Genomic DNA, 17,723 nt, shown 5'->3' with positions numbered 1-17,723 from the left:
TCCCCTTTTTTTTTTATTTCCCTTTTTTTTTTTTTTTTTTTTTTTTTGCGGTACGCGGGCCTCTCACTGCTGTGGCCTCTCCCGCTGCGGAGCACAGGCTCCGGACGCGCAGGCTCAGCGGCCATGGCTCACGGGCCCAGCCGCTCCGCGGCATGTGGGATCTTCGCGGATCGGGGCACGAACCCGTGTCCCCTGCATCGGCAGGCGGACTCTCAACCACTGCGCCACCAGGGAAGCCCCCATGATACATCTTTTGACTAAGAAAGTAGATTGGGTTTTTCAGACTTACCAATCAAAACAGGTATCTTGTTTCAGTCTTACAAAAACCTCTTACCCCCGGCATCAGAGTCCTGCTGGCCTGAACTCACAGTAAATGTCTAGCACTGGTCACGCATTTGTACCGTGCACAGAAGGGGAGGGATGGCGCTGGGGAGGGCTGTTTTGTTTCCTGTTAACTGTTGGGGGCGAGAGGGTACAGACTGTTCTCTCTCCTAACCAACCACCTGTATAACAGAGTAAAGGGAAACGGCTCTTGGAATTGAGCTCTGAACCTGCCGGTATGCATGCCTGTCCTTCTCTGTGTACGGGACGCTACAGAAAAGAGGGGTTTCGGCTGTTTCCGTCCCGCCTTGTGCTGACTACACGTGTGACCCGATGTGTGTGTGAGGGAGCCACACTGGGACTCAGTTTGATAGAAATAGACTTGAACTCCTCTCTGAGAGTACTGCTCTGGGTAAAGGATGGCACTGCTGCTGTCAGCAGACAGCGCGGAGGCCGCCTCTCCGGTGCCGGGCTGAGTTCGCACTGGCCCACGTGCTTGAGCAGACAAAACTGGTGACTGCCGGAGGGAGCCGTGTGATAACTGCCAGCCTGGCAACGAGTTATTCACTTGGAGGCGGGTGCTCGGACATCGTCACCCCGTGTCAGGATGGTGGGAAGGAGGTGGTGGTGCAGAGCAGTGAGGTGCCGGCCCCCAGTCCCCTCGCCCACACACGTTGCAGAAGCAAGGAGGTGTCCTGTGCAGTTTTCCCTCAACCTCAAACTGATCTTGTAGGTGGGATTCAAAGAAGCACACGGGCTATGTCGGTTTAAAGAATCAGGGAGCGACTTGTTACATGAACAGCCTGCTGCAGACTTTATTTTTCACAAACCAACTGCGAAAGGTAAATGGATGGTGTTTCTCTCCCTCAACCTTCCACCCACCCTTTTCTCTCAAGTATTAAGGGGCAAGCAAAGCCCCGTCACCAGACTTGTCTCTTGCCGCGTCTCCAGGGAGGCCCCTGCTTTATGCTTATACATAGCTCTATTCCTCAGTGTTCGGACGCTTGTGAAGCTAACTTAGGTGATGAAAAGTTTACCACAGCCGACAAACCTAACTTTATTGGGCTAGAAATAATAAAAGCTTTTTTTAAAAATATGAAAGTCATTAGCAGCAACATTTGAAAAGTTTTATATTAAAATTGATTAGTTGAAAAACTCCTGGTCAGGAATCTTAATTTTTCACTTACTATAGCTAAAACTTCTAAAAATTATAAAATCTAACGGAGGATAGTTACTTGCCCTTTAGGAATGCTGTGCAAGCAGGGGAGCAGCACAGGCAGCACACACTCCTGGTGTTGGGGGGACCATTGGCTGGTCTGCTGGCGTGTCCTTTTCGCACCATTCTTCCAGGCAGCGTTAATTACCAAGATAGGATGATATCTTGGGGATACTTGAGTGTGGTTAATTGCAGTAGCATTGAAGTTTCATCAACTCTTTTGTTCAAAGTCACGTTAAGTTAAAAAATGTTGCTCTGCTCTAAGAAGTATGAAATAGAAGTGGTTCTCATTGGATGGTGAGCCTTAAGTAATTTTTTAAATTCTTTTTTCACTGTCTTGATTTTTAAAAGACCTTTTGACCCTTTGGGGGGGGATAGTTAAAAGCCCTACCCAACTGCCTTCATCATTGTGGTGTTAGAAATGATACTTTCACATAAAATTCCATTTTTATTTCTGAATCAATTCTTTTAGGCTGTGTACATGATGCCGACAGAGGGCGACGATTCATCCAAAAGCGTCCCTTTAGCATTGCAAAGAGTGTTCTATGAATTACAGCACAGTGATAAGCCCGTAGGAACAAAGAAGCTGACCAAGTCGTTCGGGTATGTGTTGGGAGACCTGTCCATTCTGCTGCTCGAGGGCTGAGCTAGTGGACGGGGAAGGGTTGAGAGCAGAGCTCAGGCACTTAAGTATGTCAGGGCATTTTATCAGTGTCCTTTGTTTGACCTCTTTGGAAATGGAGGCTTTTAGAATTTTGCTTGAGAAGCAGTTCACCACTTAGGTTTACCTGTCAAGGAAAGGATAACATATGGTCTCCAAGTTTCTGTACATTTACTTGCAAACACGACCTCCCCTTACAGTAAGATGTTCAGAACAGTATAAAGTTGTGAACATTTTGGTGTCTGGATAAAATTCAGTTTGTCTTTGAATTATAATCTTCATAAAAATTTAAGAATAATGACTAATTACATGGTTTGGTTTTTTAGTCTGAGTTGCTTGTTAATTTACTCTTGTTTGAAATCTGGAAGTTTAAATATAAATTCATCTTCTCTCTCTAAGGTGGGAAACGTTAGATAGCTTCATGCAGCATGATGTTCAAGAGCTCTGTCGAGTGGTGAGTTTTCAGCCGTAATTGTTTACTACTTACATTTCATATTTTGAAGCACTGTCAGAAGTTGTTACCAAGTAAAACCTCAGACCTACTTCAGTCACTATCATTCCAGTTATGCCCATCTTTGTTCAGGACCAGAACTAGGCTAGAAAGAAAAGACAGCATGTATCTAGTTTAAAACCAGAAAGACTGAAAAATTATTCGATAGGGAAGTGTGAGGGAAAATTAAATTTGAATAGTATAGGTAGTGTACTTTTAATGTGTTAAATTGGCATAATTACCAGAGTTATTAATCCAAGAAACAACAGATTGGCTTGAGTAGCTGTCCTGATGATCCCACTTCACTTTAGAATAGTGACTTCTGTTCTTACTCTGTAGCACAAGACCCAGACCCCGCCTTGGCACAGAACTTTTGGTTGAGGCAGACCTGTGTGGGGGATCTTCCCCCAGACCATCTCTAGTCACTAGCAGACGCGCACTCTTCCAGTTGTGATGAAAGAAATACACACATACACACACACACACACTCACACTCACACACAACATGGAATGGCTATTCAAGGTGATTGGCTGGGCAAGGTGTGTTTTCTTTTTTGCAGCACTAGCTGGATTGAATCCAGTTCATTAAATATCCATGGACAAACCAGTCAATCCTGTTGACAGGCTCAACCTCATTAATCTCTTGGTGTGGACCAATACGAGTTAAGTTTAGTGCTCAATTTACATGCTTTTCCACAGAGGTAAAATGAATATAAAAAATGCTTTTAAAGGCACTACAGATTACTAATTCATTCCAAAGGCTGTATAGTAGAGGGTTAATCTCAACTGTTGCATGTAGATATTTTTGTAAATATCCAACCAAGGAAGATTTTTGTATGTTTTTGATAATTGCATGCTAAAGGTCATAATATTTATAGTCTAGAATTTCTTTGACCATTGAAATTTCCTAGTCACGTTTCAAATTACTGTATGTTAATTAAGCATAACATTTTCTGAAAGCCAAAACTTTCTCTTCCAGTTGCTTGATAATGTGGAAAATAAGATGAAAGGCACGTGTGTAGAAGGCACCATACCTAAATTATTCAGAGGCAAGATGGTGGTATGTGATAACCAGTTTTAAAGAGTGATTTTTAAAGATTTTAAACATGCTAATGTTTTGACGGTTAATGCTTAAGCCATCTTATTTTCCTTATTTGTAGTCATATATCCAGTGTAAAGAAGTAGACTACCGATCTGATAGAAGAGAAGATTATTATGATATCCAGCTAAGTATAAAAGGAAAGAAAAATAGTAAGTTCTGTGTACATAATGGCACCACCACCTTTTCATTATTTGGTTTGGTATAATGCTTCATTGACACAGTGGTTTTTATTGAAATATAGTGTAGAGAAAATTGCCCAAATGGTGAAGGTACTGAGTGAACACAGTCTGGTGACCCCACCCAGGTCAAGAAACAGAACATTTGCAAAGCAAGATGGTGGCCCTTCCTGGTCACTGCCTCCCCCTCCTCACAGGAAACCAGTGTTTGGCCTGCTGACATTCTTTCCTTGGTTACTTTTGCGTGTTTTGTGGTATTTATTTACGTAGATGGCATCGTGTAGGGTATGTGTCTTGTTCTCTCTTTTCTTTTTCTCAGCGTTGCCTCCATGCACTTCATCCTTATATTGAGCAGCAGTAATGGGTCATTTTCATGGCTTTATAGTATTCCACTTCAGGAATATAACACAAATGTTTGAAACCATTCTTTCCTTGATGGGTGTTCGGGTTGTTTTCAGTGTGAGGCTGGTAGGTGTGAGGCTTGTTGGCCGGTCTTGTGTCCGCCCCTGGTGCATTTACGGTGAGTGGAATGCTGGCTCGTAGGGCCTGTGTGTATATGTCGAGCTTAGCAGATACAGCAGTTTATCCATTTCTGCTCCACCAGTAGGGTGCGAGCAGTTGTTCCACATCCACTCCAGAGCCGCCAGTCGTCAGACTGGCATTTTGGTGGGAGAATGGTGCTATCTTGAGTTCAATTTGCATTGCCCTGGAAGTCGGGGAGATTTTACCTGTTCGAATGCTTATTGGCAATTTGGGTGTCTTCCTGAACATATGGAATGTAGTTCGTAATAACTTGATGTCCTGGTCCAATAATTCCGTGATTTCTGGATCTGTCTCCCTCGATTCACTTTCCTTCTCTGGCTGTGAGTTCCAGCTTCTTTGCCTGTCTGGTCATCTTTTATTGGATGCCAGCTGTTGTGATTTTTATCCTGTTGGGTATTGGATATTCTTACCCTTTGTTCTGGGGCACATTTCGTTATTTGGAGATAGCTGATTCCTTCAAGACCAGAAGGAGCCTCTCACGTCGCCGGGGCTCTCCTGCGTGGCTCTCCCCGGGGCCCTCCGTCCTGCACATGGCCACTGCCTCGGGCCCCTGAAATCCCCACCCTGTCTCAGGGAGACTCTGGGGCCCGTTGGGGTTTCTCTGCCCTGCGCTGCAGCCTGGAAGGTCCACGCAGTGAGCTGGGGCATTGGAGGGCTCTCAGTGGCCACGTCCTGTCCTGCCTGTTGTCCCACGTGTGAATACGGTTGTTGGCCTTGTAATGGAGCCCAGTGCAAGGGAGGGAGTGCGCTTCCTGTTACTCCCTCACGGCCACAACGCGCGAGTTCTTCACGGGCTGTGTTCGCTGCTGCTCGCCTGGGTTTCGGGCTCTCCGCCAGCGTGGGGCTTGCCTTTTCACTCTTGCAGTGCGCCCGTTTGGTTAACAGAATGTCATAACTGTAGTGAAATCCAGGGTATCAATCTTTGCTTTTTGTGTCTTGAGAACACCTGCCCTGAAGTCTTAAGATAATTCTCTTATCTGTTACTTTTTTCTCTTTTCTGTTTATTTACAGTCCACCCAGAATAGTTTCTTTCTGCTTACGGTCAGAGTGGACCAAAGGTGCTCTGCTGCCCCTTTGTCAGCAGTGAGCCCTTCGCATCTGTGTAGACCTCTTTCTAGACTCTACCTCCTGGTCCATTGGCTATCATCCTTGGATGGATTCTTCCTTCTTCCTTTTCAGCTTTATTGTGGTTTAAGTGACAGGATCGTAAGGTGTTTAAAGTGTTCATCATGGTTATTTGGTATGCTCAGGTATTGTGATAGCATGACTGCCTTCTGGTCAATGAACTTGACTTACACGTGGCAGCGTTATCAGCCGTGTCCCCGTGCTGTGCACAGGAGCCTCCGCTCTTACTCCCTCTCACAGCAGAAGCCCGTGTCCCCTTCCAAACTCTCCCTCTTCCCCCACCTCAGCCTCCCACATGCCTGCTCTCTTTCTGCACTGACTTTAGAATAAGTGTTTGGGTTAAAATTTGTACTTTAACATTACTTACGTTTATTAAAAACATTGACTCCATGTTATCATGTAACACCCTCAGTGGCCTTAAGAGTTCACACCTTTTGCTGGATCAGTGAAGTTGCAGACCTGTGCTCACAGCTACAGTTATTTACATTCCTCCCTGGTGTGCCTGAATTGATTGATTGACTATGTTATAATCAAAGCTTTAGTGATAACTTCAGCTGACTTTTTTCTCTTTCTCTCTTGAAAGTATTTGAATCATTTGTGGATTACGTGGCAGTAGAACAACTAGACGGTGACAATAAATACGATGCCGGGGAGCATGGCTTGCAGGTAACTTGGAGATATTGTGTGCTAGTGTCCCGCTGTATCTTTCAACTTTGTTTTCAGATCTTTGCCTTAACTGTGAACTAAACATTCACTTGTATCTTTTCACATGCCGCTGGTGTTTAGAACGCAGAAGGATTTTATTTCTCAGTCTGGACGTTGTGTTAGAGAGCTCTGATCGTGTTGCTGGTGTAGACAGGCAGGAGTGGGGAAGGTGTTGTGCCTCCTGGCTACCAGAGGCAGAACCATCACCCGACACGTGTACTCCACCCCCACCCCCCCAATTCCATCCACAACTCTGACCCTTACTTCACTGGTGTCTGTGCCAGAGCTTCCCTCAGTTTCTCCTAGTCACAGATAGAACTGCTTAGTCACTGGGACTCTGGTTTTGGCTGGTGGTGGTGCTTTGCTCCCCCACCGCCCCAGTGGAGTGTCAGTTTTCTGAGGATCCTGACTTCCAGAACGAGGAGTGCATTTTCTGTTATTTGTTCCATACTTGGTGTCCCTGCTTGTTTTCCACAAGGCCCCGCAGGAACTCTGGCAGAACAATGAGTGTTGTAAACAAGCGGCAGTGCATGGTCAGATAGAGGGGCCCGGACTGTGGCCTGGTCAGGCTGCTTGGGGGGTCAGCAGCATCCTCACGGGTCCAGCCCTCCAGGTCTGTCTTGCAGCCTCATAACCTTGACTCACTGGCTCAACTAATTTATGATTTTTTTCGGACCATCCTGGGTTTACCAAGCTCGCACATTTATAATTCACGGTGCTGGTGAGCCCATTTTGCCGTGGGTCACAGACCTGCTGTCCTCCTGTTTGGTCAGGCCACTGATTTGTAGATCAGTAAGTTACTTGGCAAACATGCCACTGGTTTGCTTAGGAAACACTTGAGTCAACTCACAGAATTGCCCTTATCCACACTGGATATTTTTGGCTCTGGGTGAACAAAATGTATTTTAGAGTCAGACTCTCAATGGACAGTGGCTGAGAAACAGGATTCTTCTATTATTATTTCAAGTTGTACTAAAACCGTGCCATTCCTTTGTGTGGCAGTAGGTTCCTGGGTTTTTGTTTTTCTTCCCAGAACTACCCAGTTTCCTTAACCATGCTAATGTACAACAGAGAACATTGCCACCTAGGACACCAGTTCCTCCAGGTGGGTGTGTTCTAGCCAGCGTTGGAAATAAGGTTTACAGCTCCGAAGGAAGGGCCAGACAGGAAATACAGCCGTGCTGAGGGCCGCCAATGGCCTGGTGGTGACTGGCTTTGGAGAAGGCTTATTTGAGTGAGGACTCAGCTGGCTGAGGTGGGTGGAGGAGTGAGGCTGGGCCTCTCCCCCAGAGGCCTTGCTGGGGGCTGTCCTTTGCCCCAGAGGCTGGTGACGCCTGGGCAGAGGCTGTGACGGTGGTCAGAGGGCCTTGCTGATACCGAGTCGGAGGGGTCTTCAGAAGCAGGAGTGAACAGTTAGCACTGACCGAGCTCACGGGGAAGGACGGCGGTCACAGGCAGTTCTCCCAACCCAGACCGTGCTCGTCTTATTCTGTTCTGGTGTCCATAGGCACACCTCATTCACATAATCATAATCCTCTGCTTTTCCGTTTGATTTTCCCGTGTTTCTCCAGAATTTTCGTAGTGTTTAATGACTGTGTTAATAGGGCAACAAGTGACTGAGCTGTAATTTACTTCACTGTTCCCCTGTCGCTGGACATCAAGATAGAGTATAATGCAAACTAAGAGGAAATCCCCCACACAGAACATTTTAAAGGCACCCTGTGCCCATCTCCCTACCAGAAGTTCCCAACGTGTTCCACCCTTGCTGTGAAATGCTGTTGCTTTTGTTGCTTCGAGAAATAAGTAGAGGTAAACTAGACCTGTGCTTCTTTTTCAATGTTCAGGAAGCAGAGAAAGGTGTGAAATTCCTAACGTTGCCACCAGTGTTACACCTACAACTGATGCGATTTATGTATGACCCTCAGACGGACCAAAATATCAAGATCAACGATAGGTAATCTAGAGTGGGATGTGAGAGTTAAGATTTACCCATCATCCTGATTTAGGGGGTTAGTCTCAGTGCTTTGTTTAGTTTTTCTGTTTTCGGTCTCATCTCTGATGTATTTAGATTTCCTCTCTGCCGAGGTGTCCCAAGAACTGTGCTTTTAAAGGGATAATTTCAGGGGCTGCTTCCTCCGTATCTCCTCCTCAGGGAGCCCCTCTGTCTACACTGTGGCAGACTGAAGTCTGTGGGGGAGAGGGTACTTTCTGCTGCACAGGCTTGGCTTTCCCCAGAAGTGGCATTTGCTATTATTACTCTACTGGTTTACATAGGATTCTCCAATATGTTATCTCTCAGTTGGTATAGGCTTATAGAATGAGCTAGATTCCTCAGGAATGCTGGCATAGGTGGGTGTGTCCCCCATTCCAGGTGTTTTATAGATCCTTAAAGTACCAGTTAAAAGGTTGCTACCACACACTGCTTTGTCTGGTTCAGGAGACAGAACTTGTACCCTGATTAGTTGGAGCAGTAACTTTGTACTCCTTGGTCAGGGGGTACAGCCTGACAATAACCAGCCTCCTAGAGGTTGGTCAGTCACCCCTGAAACTCGGCGGAGAGTGTGACTCGATCATATCACCTGCCACCAGCCGGGCCTGCTCGTCTGTTCTTTCCCTTTTCCGTGGGGTCTCTTGAGACAGCAGACCTCACAGACGAGCAGCCTGCAAGCTAGGCCCAACCTGCTGGTGTGCTTTGTTGGGTCCTCACCTTGGTTTTCTTTCTATTTTTATTGGAATTAGTTGCCAACATTTTTTCAGATCGTGAGATTTCACATAAAAGTCCAGATTTCTGGCATCTGGCATTCAAAACACTTGGCAGTGCCGGGCCTGAGTTCCCAAGGGCCGTGCTGGGTGGCAGCTGCCCCTCCACGCCCAGGCTCGTGCTCTGCTCAGCACCACGGTCCTTGTGCACCCACCTCACGCTCTTCCTGCCTCTCAAGCACCCCCTGCCGCCCCCGTTCACGACAACATTCGGAAATATCCACAGCCTAGAAAAGTCAGTGTGTTTTTGTCACAAAAACTGACTTATGTAATATCCTGGAATTTAAAATTCCGTTAGGTGTGTCAGTGCTTTATAGGTATTTTTCTCAAATCAAGCTTCAGATTTTGTTGACGTGTGAATAATTTGTTGTGATGAGTGGGAGCTGCCCTTTCCAAGTAAAGAGGAGCCAATGAATTAGAAGATCTAACAAGGAATAAAGCCTAAAGGTGAAGTATTTTAGGAGTAAATGAAACCTGGATTTCTCTTAAAATGTTTTTATTTTAAATAGGTTTGAGTTCCCCGAACAGCTACCACTTGATGAATTTTTGCAAAAAACGGATCCTAAAGACCCTGCAAATTATATTCTTCATGCAGTCCTGGTTCATAGTGGAGATAATCATGGTGGACATTATGTGGTTTATCTAAACCCTAAAGGGGATGGCAAAGTAAGTGCTGGGGAGGAGGTAGGGTGGACGTGATGCTGTGTAGGGGATTCAGTTACGCTCAGCTTCAGACTTGGCCTTGATAGTGAAGGATCCCTTCTTGGCCTCTGTGTCTGTATGTTCCTGATACTTTTAAAGGTGGTTGGTAAATTATGATTGTACTTGATATATACATCCCGTTATTAGTATTGAACGTTGGACCTTATAGGATCCCTTTACATCTAACATGAGGCACTTAGTTTCCACTTAGAATAATCGTCTGTGGCCCGCACTCACGGGCCCGCATCGGTTGTGTGTTATTGCGCGTGCCCCCGCGCGATGTAATGCGCAGTCTCTGCCTGGTTCACGTGGATCCCATCACGTGATCTTCACCAGGAGGAGCAGATGAGGGTCTTGGGGTCTGTGTCCAGCGCCACAGGGCCAGTGAGGAACAGAGCCGAGGTGGAGCCCGTCCAGCTCATGCCGAGGGGATTTGAAGGCGGGGCCCTCGTGGCACCAGATGCGGAACCTGTAACTGTAGGGTTAGTGCCATTTAAAACGACTCCATCCACAGTGGACAGAGATGGAGCCTAAGCTGAGGCTTAGGATATTTGAGTACATCACAGAAATTGCCCATGGACGGATATTAGCAATTTCTCCAGAATGTGGGATGAGGACGGCAGAAGTGCTGGCGAGTTTTGTGAGGGTCACCTGAGGCAGGTCATGTATTTTCGGAGAATGCTGCCTTTTACTTTGTGTGCTCCTCAAAGCGCCGTATCTCTGCTGCTCCCCGTTGCAGTGGTGTAAGTTTGACGATGACGTGGTGTCCAGGTGTACGAAAGAGGAGGCCATCGAGCACAACTACGGGGGCCACGACGACGACCTCTCCGTGCGGCACTGCACCAACGCCTACATGCTCGTTTACATCCGGGAGTCGAAGCTCAGTGAGTGGAGCGGGTGTGTCGTGCCCTGGCTGTGCCGAGCTCGCGGCTGGGCCCTGAGCCTCGCCCGCTGGGGCATTTTATACCACGTTACAGTGGACCTAAGCTGGAGCCACCTGTCCAGACACTTGCCTGCTTATGCTGCCTTACAGCAGCATCTGGAAGCAGCTGGATTGGGGTTGTGGGTTTGGATGTGGACCCAGGGTGGCTTTATTTGCGATGACGTAGTGCACAGAGGTGAAGGAAGATGCGTTTGTCCTGCAGGTGAGGTTTTACAAGCTGTCACCGACCATGATATCCCTCAGCAGTTGGTGGAACGATTACAAGAAGAGAAAAGGATCGAGGCTCAGAAGCGGAAGGAGCGGCAGGAAGCCCATCTCTACATGCAAGTGCAGGTCAGCCTCTGGGCAGGCACGAAGCTGCTTCGCAGGCCAGGGCGTCGGCGACTTGTCTGGGCAGCCCCCTGAGCGTGCGACTGAGGAACTGCAGGCCAGTTGCCTGACCGTTGGGAATGTTCTTTCCAGTTCAGGATATGGGCTTAGATGTGAGAGGTACTCAGGCTGCCAGAGCAGCGGTGTCTTAGTGTTTATAAAGCATGCAGGGGACCAGAGAAGGAAGGGCGAGCAGAACCCAGATGAGGCCTGGCAGGGAGAGATCTGGCAGCTGGGGGGGTGGGGGTGGGGGGTGAACTGCCAGGTGGTTTTGGTTCATGATTTAGTTGCAGTTAGGAAAACAGGCATTTGTTCTAACAAGTTGATAGACTACCTGGAGAAAAACGTACATGTGCATCCTGGCTTTATCATGTTTGGGGATCACCATCCAGATGGATTTCTAGTTGATGTTTATGGATGAGTTTAGAATGGCTGCATGGAAATATGTAGGGTTTCCAAATATTCGTACCTGATTTAGTTCTTGGTCATTTTGGTGCTTTTCTGCTTGGGTCTTCTGTAGAAGGTTCATCAAAGCAAAAGACTAGTTGTTCTTTTGTTTGTTTTGTTTTGTTTTGTGGTACGCGGGCCTCTCACTGTTGTGGCCTCTCCTGTTGCGGAGCACAGGCTCCGGACGCGCAGGCTCAGCGGCCACGGCTCACGGGCCCAGCCGCTCCGCGGCATGTGGGATCTTCCCGGACCGGGGCATGAACCCGTGTCCCCTGCATCGGCAGGCGGACTCTCTGCCGCTGCGCCACCAGGGAAGCCCAACACTAGTTGTTTTTAGTTTTAGCATTTGAACCTTGGTTTCGATCAGCCTGACCTGGTTCTCTTTTGTGTGTTAGTGGTGTAAACTCCATTCTGCATTTTCATCCCTATTTGCAGATTGTTGCAGAGGACCAGTTTTGTGGCCATCAAGGAAATGATATGTACGATGAAGAAAAAGTGAAATACACTGTGTTCAAAGTGTTGAAAAACTCCTCGCTTGCTGAGTTTGTCCAGAACCTCTCTCAGACCATGGTGAGCGCCCGTCCTCCTGTTGATAGTTCTCTCTCCTTTTCCATAACTGGACCCTGGAGGATCGTGCCCTTGGAGGCAGGCACTGTCTCCAGACACCACCTGAGAGTGAGCTTGGGACCAGAGTTCCTTCCCTTCCGGGTTGTGCCCTCTGGCATCTCCCCTAATTTCCCCCTCCTCCGCCTGCCTCCCCCTTGGTAAAATGGGCTTGAACTTCCGGGATACCAGAGATCCCGAAGGCCAGGTCACTGTTGCCCACACCAGCAGGGAGAGCTGTAGTCATGATTTTTTTCCCCTTATAATCATAGAATCATTTCCTTGATGTTGAATTAAAATATAAGCTGATTTTGCTTCAACTAATTTAACTAATTATTTCCAGGGATTTCCTCAAGATCAGATTCGACTGTGGCCCATGCAGGCGAGGAGCAATGGCACCAAACGACCGGCCATGCTGGATAACGAGGCCGACGGCAGCAAGACGGTGAGTGTGGCGGTCTGGTCTGGTCTGGGTGTGCGCGGCAGGCACTGTGTGCCCTGCGGTATCCCCCTCGGTCCAGTCACATAGAGTTGGATCTTGTCTTCAGTACTTGAATATAGTTTTTCACTCTCACTTAGCCATTAAAATCTTCTAAGCTCAGCATCTCTTTTGGGAATAGATGATTGAACTCAGTGATAATGAAAACCCTTGGACAATATTCCTGGAAACAGTTGATCCGGAGCTGGCTGCTAGTGGAGCAACGTTACCCAAGTTTGATAAAGATCGTGAGTGCCTCCTCCCCCAGCCCAGCACCTCCAGAGAGTGGAGTTTTATTCCCGGAGTGTCGTTCTAAACACACAGGGTTAAGTGTTCTTCCCTTGCAAAGAAATCTTGTTAATCCCCAAAATGCTCGCAAAACATCCACCGTGTTCAAGGCTTCTTGATGAAGTCAAATCAAACCGACTGTGGGTTGTAGCGTCCTGGCAGGTGAGAAGGTGGCAGCAGCGTGGAGTCCAGCACATTCCACATTTTTCTAATCACGCTGGTCTTGTATATACTTGACAGATGGTGTAGAGCAGGGGTTGCTGTCAAGGGCCAGATAGTGAATATTTCATGCTTTGTGGGCCATACCGCCTCGGTCTGCTATTGTAGCTACTAAGCAGCTACAGAGATTAGGTAAAAGAACTGTCTTCCAGCGCAACTTTATTTACAAAACAGGTAGGTCCAAGATTGCTTATTTGTATTACTTCAAGTGGTCACTTCTCCGGCAGAGACTCAGACACAACCTTTAACGATACTTCAATGGTAAAACACTGCTAGTGAGGACCAGGTCTTAAAACTGGGTTTCCTAAATTCTCTGCACGCATTCTCATCTTTCCTGCTTCAAATGCAGTGTTTCCCATGGGTTTGAGGTTAGAAATGATGCCTCAGACCTAGGATCAGCCTCTTAACAAGCTCCATTGCACACGGTAACTTTCAGGTGCCCTGAGTTGTCGTTTCCGTTGCTATTTGTTAACATGGCACTGACCAGAAGATCCTAACGAAGCCTGTTTATTTAACCTTGTAGATGATGTGATGTTATTTTTGAAGATGTACGATCCCAAAACACGGAGTTTGAATTACTGTGGGCATATCTACACACCAATATCCTGTAAAATACGTAAGTCTGGCAGCAGTCACCTTCTGAGTTGATTGTGCCAAAGTCTCAGTGTATCACAGCTCTGAATTCTTCATTTTTCTTGAACCTAGGTGACTTGCTGCCAGTTATGTGTGACAGAGCAGGATTTATCCAAGATACTAGTCTTATCCTCTATGAGGTTTGGATCCTTATTTTTCTGTAATCAGCACATGGTTAGTGGTTTGGGGAGGATGACTTCTGCATGTTTTGCTAGCCCTGCATTTGTTGTGTCAAGACCACAGCTAAATGGGGCCTCGGGTGATCTTGAGTCAGAATCCTCTCGGTACGTTTCTGATGTTTCCCTCTTTAGGGTCAGTGATTATTATATCCTTATTACTAGTATTTCCTACTATTTACTCAAAATTGTAGGGCTGTTGGAATTGGGTATAGAGAAAATACATACAGTGTGTGGCCGTATTAAACATTGGACAGACGTTGCGTTGTAACCATGTCCTTTCTTTTACTGTAGGAAGTTAAACCGAATTTAACAGAGAGAATTCAGGACTATGACGTGTCTCTTGATAAAGCCCTCGATGAGCTAATGGATGGTGACATTATAGTGTTTCAGAAGTACGTACTTTTTGAAGTTATCTCTTTGTACTAATATCAGAAGAGACCCTGAGTCACGTTTTGTTTGACATTGACAGAATGTTGACAGCAGTTGGCCTTCTCTGGGTTTTGGAATTAGGGGTGGCAAGCATTTTCCTCATTGAATGCTTTTATTTCCCAAAAATGTCAACAGCGAGCATGACAACTAGTAGCGGGAGGGCAGAGGTCTTTAGGGAAGGGCAAGATTGTTTTCTTTCCTTGAAAACATGAAATTCTTAGAATGCACCTACTTGGGTAATCACTTTAATCTGTCTGCGTGGAAGCCGGCAGGTGTGCAGTCTGAAGGCAGCCTGATGACGCACTCGGCCCTTTCCTTGCTCTTGAAACCGTTTTGCCAGGGCAGGGCAGCCCTGAACACTGACCACAGGGAGGCTGCAGGGCCCAGTGGCCAAGAGCAGGGGTGGCAGACCTCTCGTTTAAGGGCCAGGCAATACACATTTTAGGTTTAGCGGCGACGCGGTCCTGCAGCCTTTGCAGGGAAGTGATAACCTATCAAGTCCCGGTCGGGGAGTAGACTCAGCAGAGCCAGCAGGGTGGGCCCCGCAGTGCATCCTGAGTCCTTTCCCTTGTCTGCGGAACGAGAGGGCACTGTTCTGTTTCGGGAGCGAGATCGGGAACGGAAAGCAGCGAGCCCTGTGCATGGCTCAGCGCACACCTCTGTCCACAATCGCCTTTGCTTGATAGCCGGGCAGGCTCCCAGCATCGGGAAATGCTAGCCTGAGTTTAGATCCACACTGCTCAGCATCACTGTTACTTGGGAGGTGATGCCTGAACCCTGGCCTGGACTTTGATTGTCTGTGTTTTTCCCCCCAGGGATGACCCCGAAAATGATAACAGTGAATTACCCACTGCAAAGGAATATTTCAGAGATCTCTACCACCGTGTCGACGTGATTTTCTGTGATAAAACAATCCCCAATGATCCTGGATTTGTGGTTACATTATCAAATAGAATGAATTATTTTCAGGTATTTGATGAAATGCTCTTTTCCCTTCAGATTCCATATCAGAGAGACCCAGTTCTTTTTTACAAAGCTTGCTGATGAGGCTGTGTAATGGGTTTGGTTCTGGAGGAGGGGTTGCAGTCCACTGTCTGAGGAAGTTCTTGATGCAAGTGGGTTGGTGTTGATGTTGCCGGGGGATCGGAAGCTCTTTTCCCCTCACTCGCCTACCCCCACCCACTGCCCTGTCTTCTTGCTCTTCGAAATCCTCTTGACCCCTAGCATCAGTTGGTTTCAGAGATCATAGTTTTAACAGCAGCTTTGCTTCAGTTATAACATGCCAAGTGTGAACCATTAAAAAAAGCCTTCAGGAAATAAATCTACAGACAGACCTCCCCAATGAAAGTGAAAAACACTTTAAAAGGTTTTCTTCCTCAGATACGCTGTTCCTGTGGTGATGTACTAAGGAATATAGTTTATTCCTGTTAGATGGTAACTTTCCAGGCATTTAAATTCAGGCTGCTTATAACAGGTTTCTTTAAGAACACTCAGCAAATGATCAGTGATAAAGCGTATCAGCAAGTTGCAGTTTGTTCACCGGATGTGAACCTTGCTCCCTGACTCTGGCCCTCCCTCCCCAGGTGGCAAAGACAGTTGCTCAGAGGCTCAACACCGACCCGATGCTGCTCCAGTTCTTCAAGTCTCAAGGGTGAGCCACACTCACAGATGCCCAGTGTTTGGTCTTGACTGCATGTGCTCCATAGTTCATCCAGACATCTCTGAACTAATGTAATAAGTAGCCGGCCACCTCACCTGACATGCCATTTCTTGCTTAGTTTCAGATATAGAATTGTCACCACTCACATCTTGACCACGCTACTCCAAGATGTCAGAATAATTGGCAGCCTCATCTGAAGCCAGGCTTACTTTAGAGACCTCATCCACACACCTCCCTCCCATGTGTGTCTGGCTGGGCCTGGCCCGGCCCGGCTTCTGTGTGCCATGTCACCCTTGCAGAGAGTGTTCAGGTGTGACAGACGCAGGGACTTAGGACCTGGGGACAGGAGTAGTCAGAGTCCAAATTTCAAGTCCAGGTGTCAGGCCAGAGGTTTGCTTTTATGCTCACTCACGGATATTTGTTTTAGGCAAATAAACAAGTCTTTTATTTATATGCTGTTTTCTTGTGTAGTTATAGGGATGGCCCAGGTAATCCTCTTAGACATAATTATGAAGGTACTTTAAGAGATCTTCTACAGTTCTTCAAGCCTAGACAACCTAAGAAACTTTACTATCAGCAGGTATGAGTCCAAATTAATGTAACCGTGGGTAATAAGGAGAAGGCTTGGGTTTCTGTGGAAGAGAATCTAAAATGAGTCTCTCTTTTCTTAATAGCTTAAGATGAAAATCACGGACTTTGAGAACAGGCGAAGTTTTAAGTGTATATGGTTAAACAGCCAATTTAGGGAAGAGGTGAGTCTTTTCTATGGTATGAGTGTTTATTTTTATTGCATCTTGTGTATTGTATCTCTTCTCCAGACCCTGAAAACTAAAACCACCAAAGAAAGCTCCCTAAGCGGTAGCGTGTGTTAGCGGCTCGGCTCGAGAGTTTGAGAACCCCGGTGGGGGGAGGAGCTCTGTCCACCCAGCCCCTGCCGCCACCTCTGAGGCTTCAGGCAGAGTGACAGTGTCAGGGAGACCCTTTCCGACTGATTGGGACCTTGCTGCTTGGCCTCGGAGCCGGTGGCAGCTCCGCTGGGCCCTTTGCAGACGACACAGCCTCACATTAAGTGGTTCTTCTGGAAAAGTCTGTACCTACTCAGACACCGAAGTCGTTCACCTGTCTAGCTCTACCGGTATTGAGAGGAAATCTGGGACATGTGCCATCCATGTTGTCACCCGTGTGCAGCTGTCAGGCTGAAATGACACAGTCCACCCTGGTCCTTGTCCTCTGTCTCACCATGCTGAGAATTGGACAGCCTCTTAGTGACCTTTCGGGGGGGGGAGAAATTCCTGAGAAGCTGTCCTGTGAATGGCGAGCTTTTTGCCTCAAAATGGCATTTCTTAGACTCCCTGCGGTGTGGGGCGGCTGCCAGCCTTGGACAGGTGGTCTGAGTGATGGTCGGCGGGGAGGGGCCCGAGCAGGCCCCGCATGTGTCTTGTTTCCTGTATAGCCTTCATCTTGTCGTTTCTTAGGAAATAACACTATATCCAGACAAGCACGGGTGTGTCCGGGACCTGTTAGAGGAATGTAAAAAGGCTGTGGAACTTGGCGAGAAGGCATCAGGGAAACTTAGGCGAGTATTTCCCAAATCCTGAAGGTGGAGGCAGGGGCAGCCCTGGCCCAGCCCTGTACCTGCCCAGTGCCCCCCCCCCCCCCCCCCCCCCGGGCGGG

The 17,723-nt window shown here is 47.4% G+C and overlaps 1 protein-coding gene across 2 annotated transcripts in view; it reads left to right on the top strand.

The window, feature by feature from the left end:
- Positions 1–17,723, top strand: part of USP7 (ubiquitin specific peptidase 7) — a 31,147-nt gene that overhangs the window by 9,228 nt on the left and 4,196 nt on the right. For both annotated transcript variants that reach the window (XM_024759461.1, XM_024759462.1), the window contains 21 exons: positions 1,055–1,163; positions 2,010–2,140; positions 2,598–2,652; positions 3,668–3,748; positions 3,849–3,939; positions 6,218–6,300; positions 8,184–8,293; positions 9,609–9,765; positions 10,541–10,685; positions 10,947–11,077; positions 11,996–12,130; positions 12,507–12,608; positions 12,784–12,889; positions 13,672–13,764; positions 13,854–13,921; positions 14,252–14,352; positions 15,205–15,358; positions 15,973–16,040; positions 16,521–16,629; positions 16,724–16,801; positions 17,525–17,625. In XM_024759461.1, coding sequence (XP_024615229.1) covers positions 1,055–1,163; positions 2,010–2,140; positions 2,598–2,652; positions 3,668–3,748; positions 3,849–3,939; positions 6,218–6,300; positions 8,184–8,293; positions 9,609–9,765; positions 10,541–10,685; positions 10,947–11,077; positions 11,996–12,130; positions 12,507–12,608; positions 12,784–12,889; positions 13,672–13,764; positions 13,854–13,921; positions 14,252–14,352; positions 15,205–15,358; positions 15,973–16,040; positions 16,521–16,629; positions 16,724–16,801; positions 17,525–17,625 — 2,208 coding nt within the window. The remainder of the gene's footprint in view (positions 1–1,054; positions 1,164–2,009; positions 2,141–2,597; positions 2,653–3,667; positions 3,749–3,848; positions 3,940–6,217; positions 6,301–8,183; positions 8,294–9,608; positions 9,766–10,540; positions 10,686–10,946; positions 11,078–11,995; positions 12,131–12,506; positions 12,609–12,783; positions 12,890–13,671; positions 13,765–13,853; positions 13,922–14,251; positions 14,353–15,204; positions 15,359–15,972; positions 16,041–16,520; positions 16,630–16,723; positions 16,802–17,524; positions 17,626–17,723) is intronic.

This window comes from Neophocaena asiaeorientalis, unplaced genomic scaffold (genome assembly GCF_003031525.2).
Source record: "Neophocaena asiaeorientalis asiaeorientalis breed wild unplaced genomic scaffold, Neophocaena_asiaeorientalis_V1.1 scaffold254, whole genome shotgun sequence".
Classification (NCBI taxonomy): Eukaryota; Metazoa; Chordata; class Mammalia; order Artiodactyla; family Phocoenidae; genus Neophocaena; species Neophocaena asiaeorientalis.
This window is presented reverse-complemented; position numbering and strand designations above follow the sequence as displayed.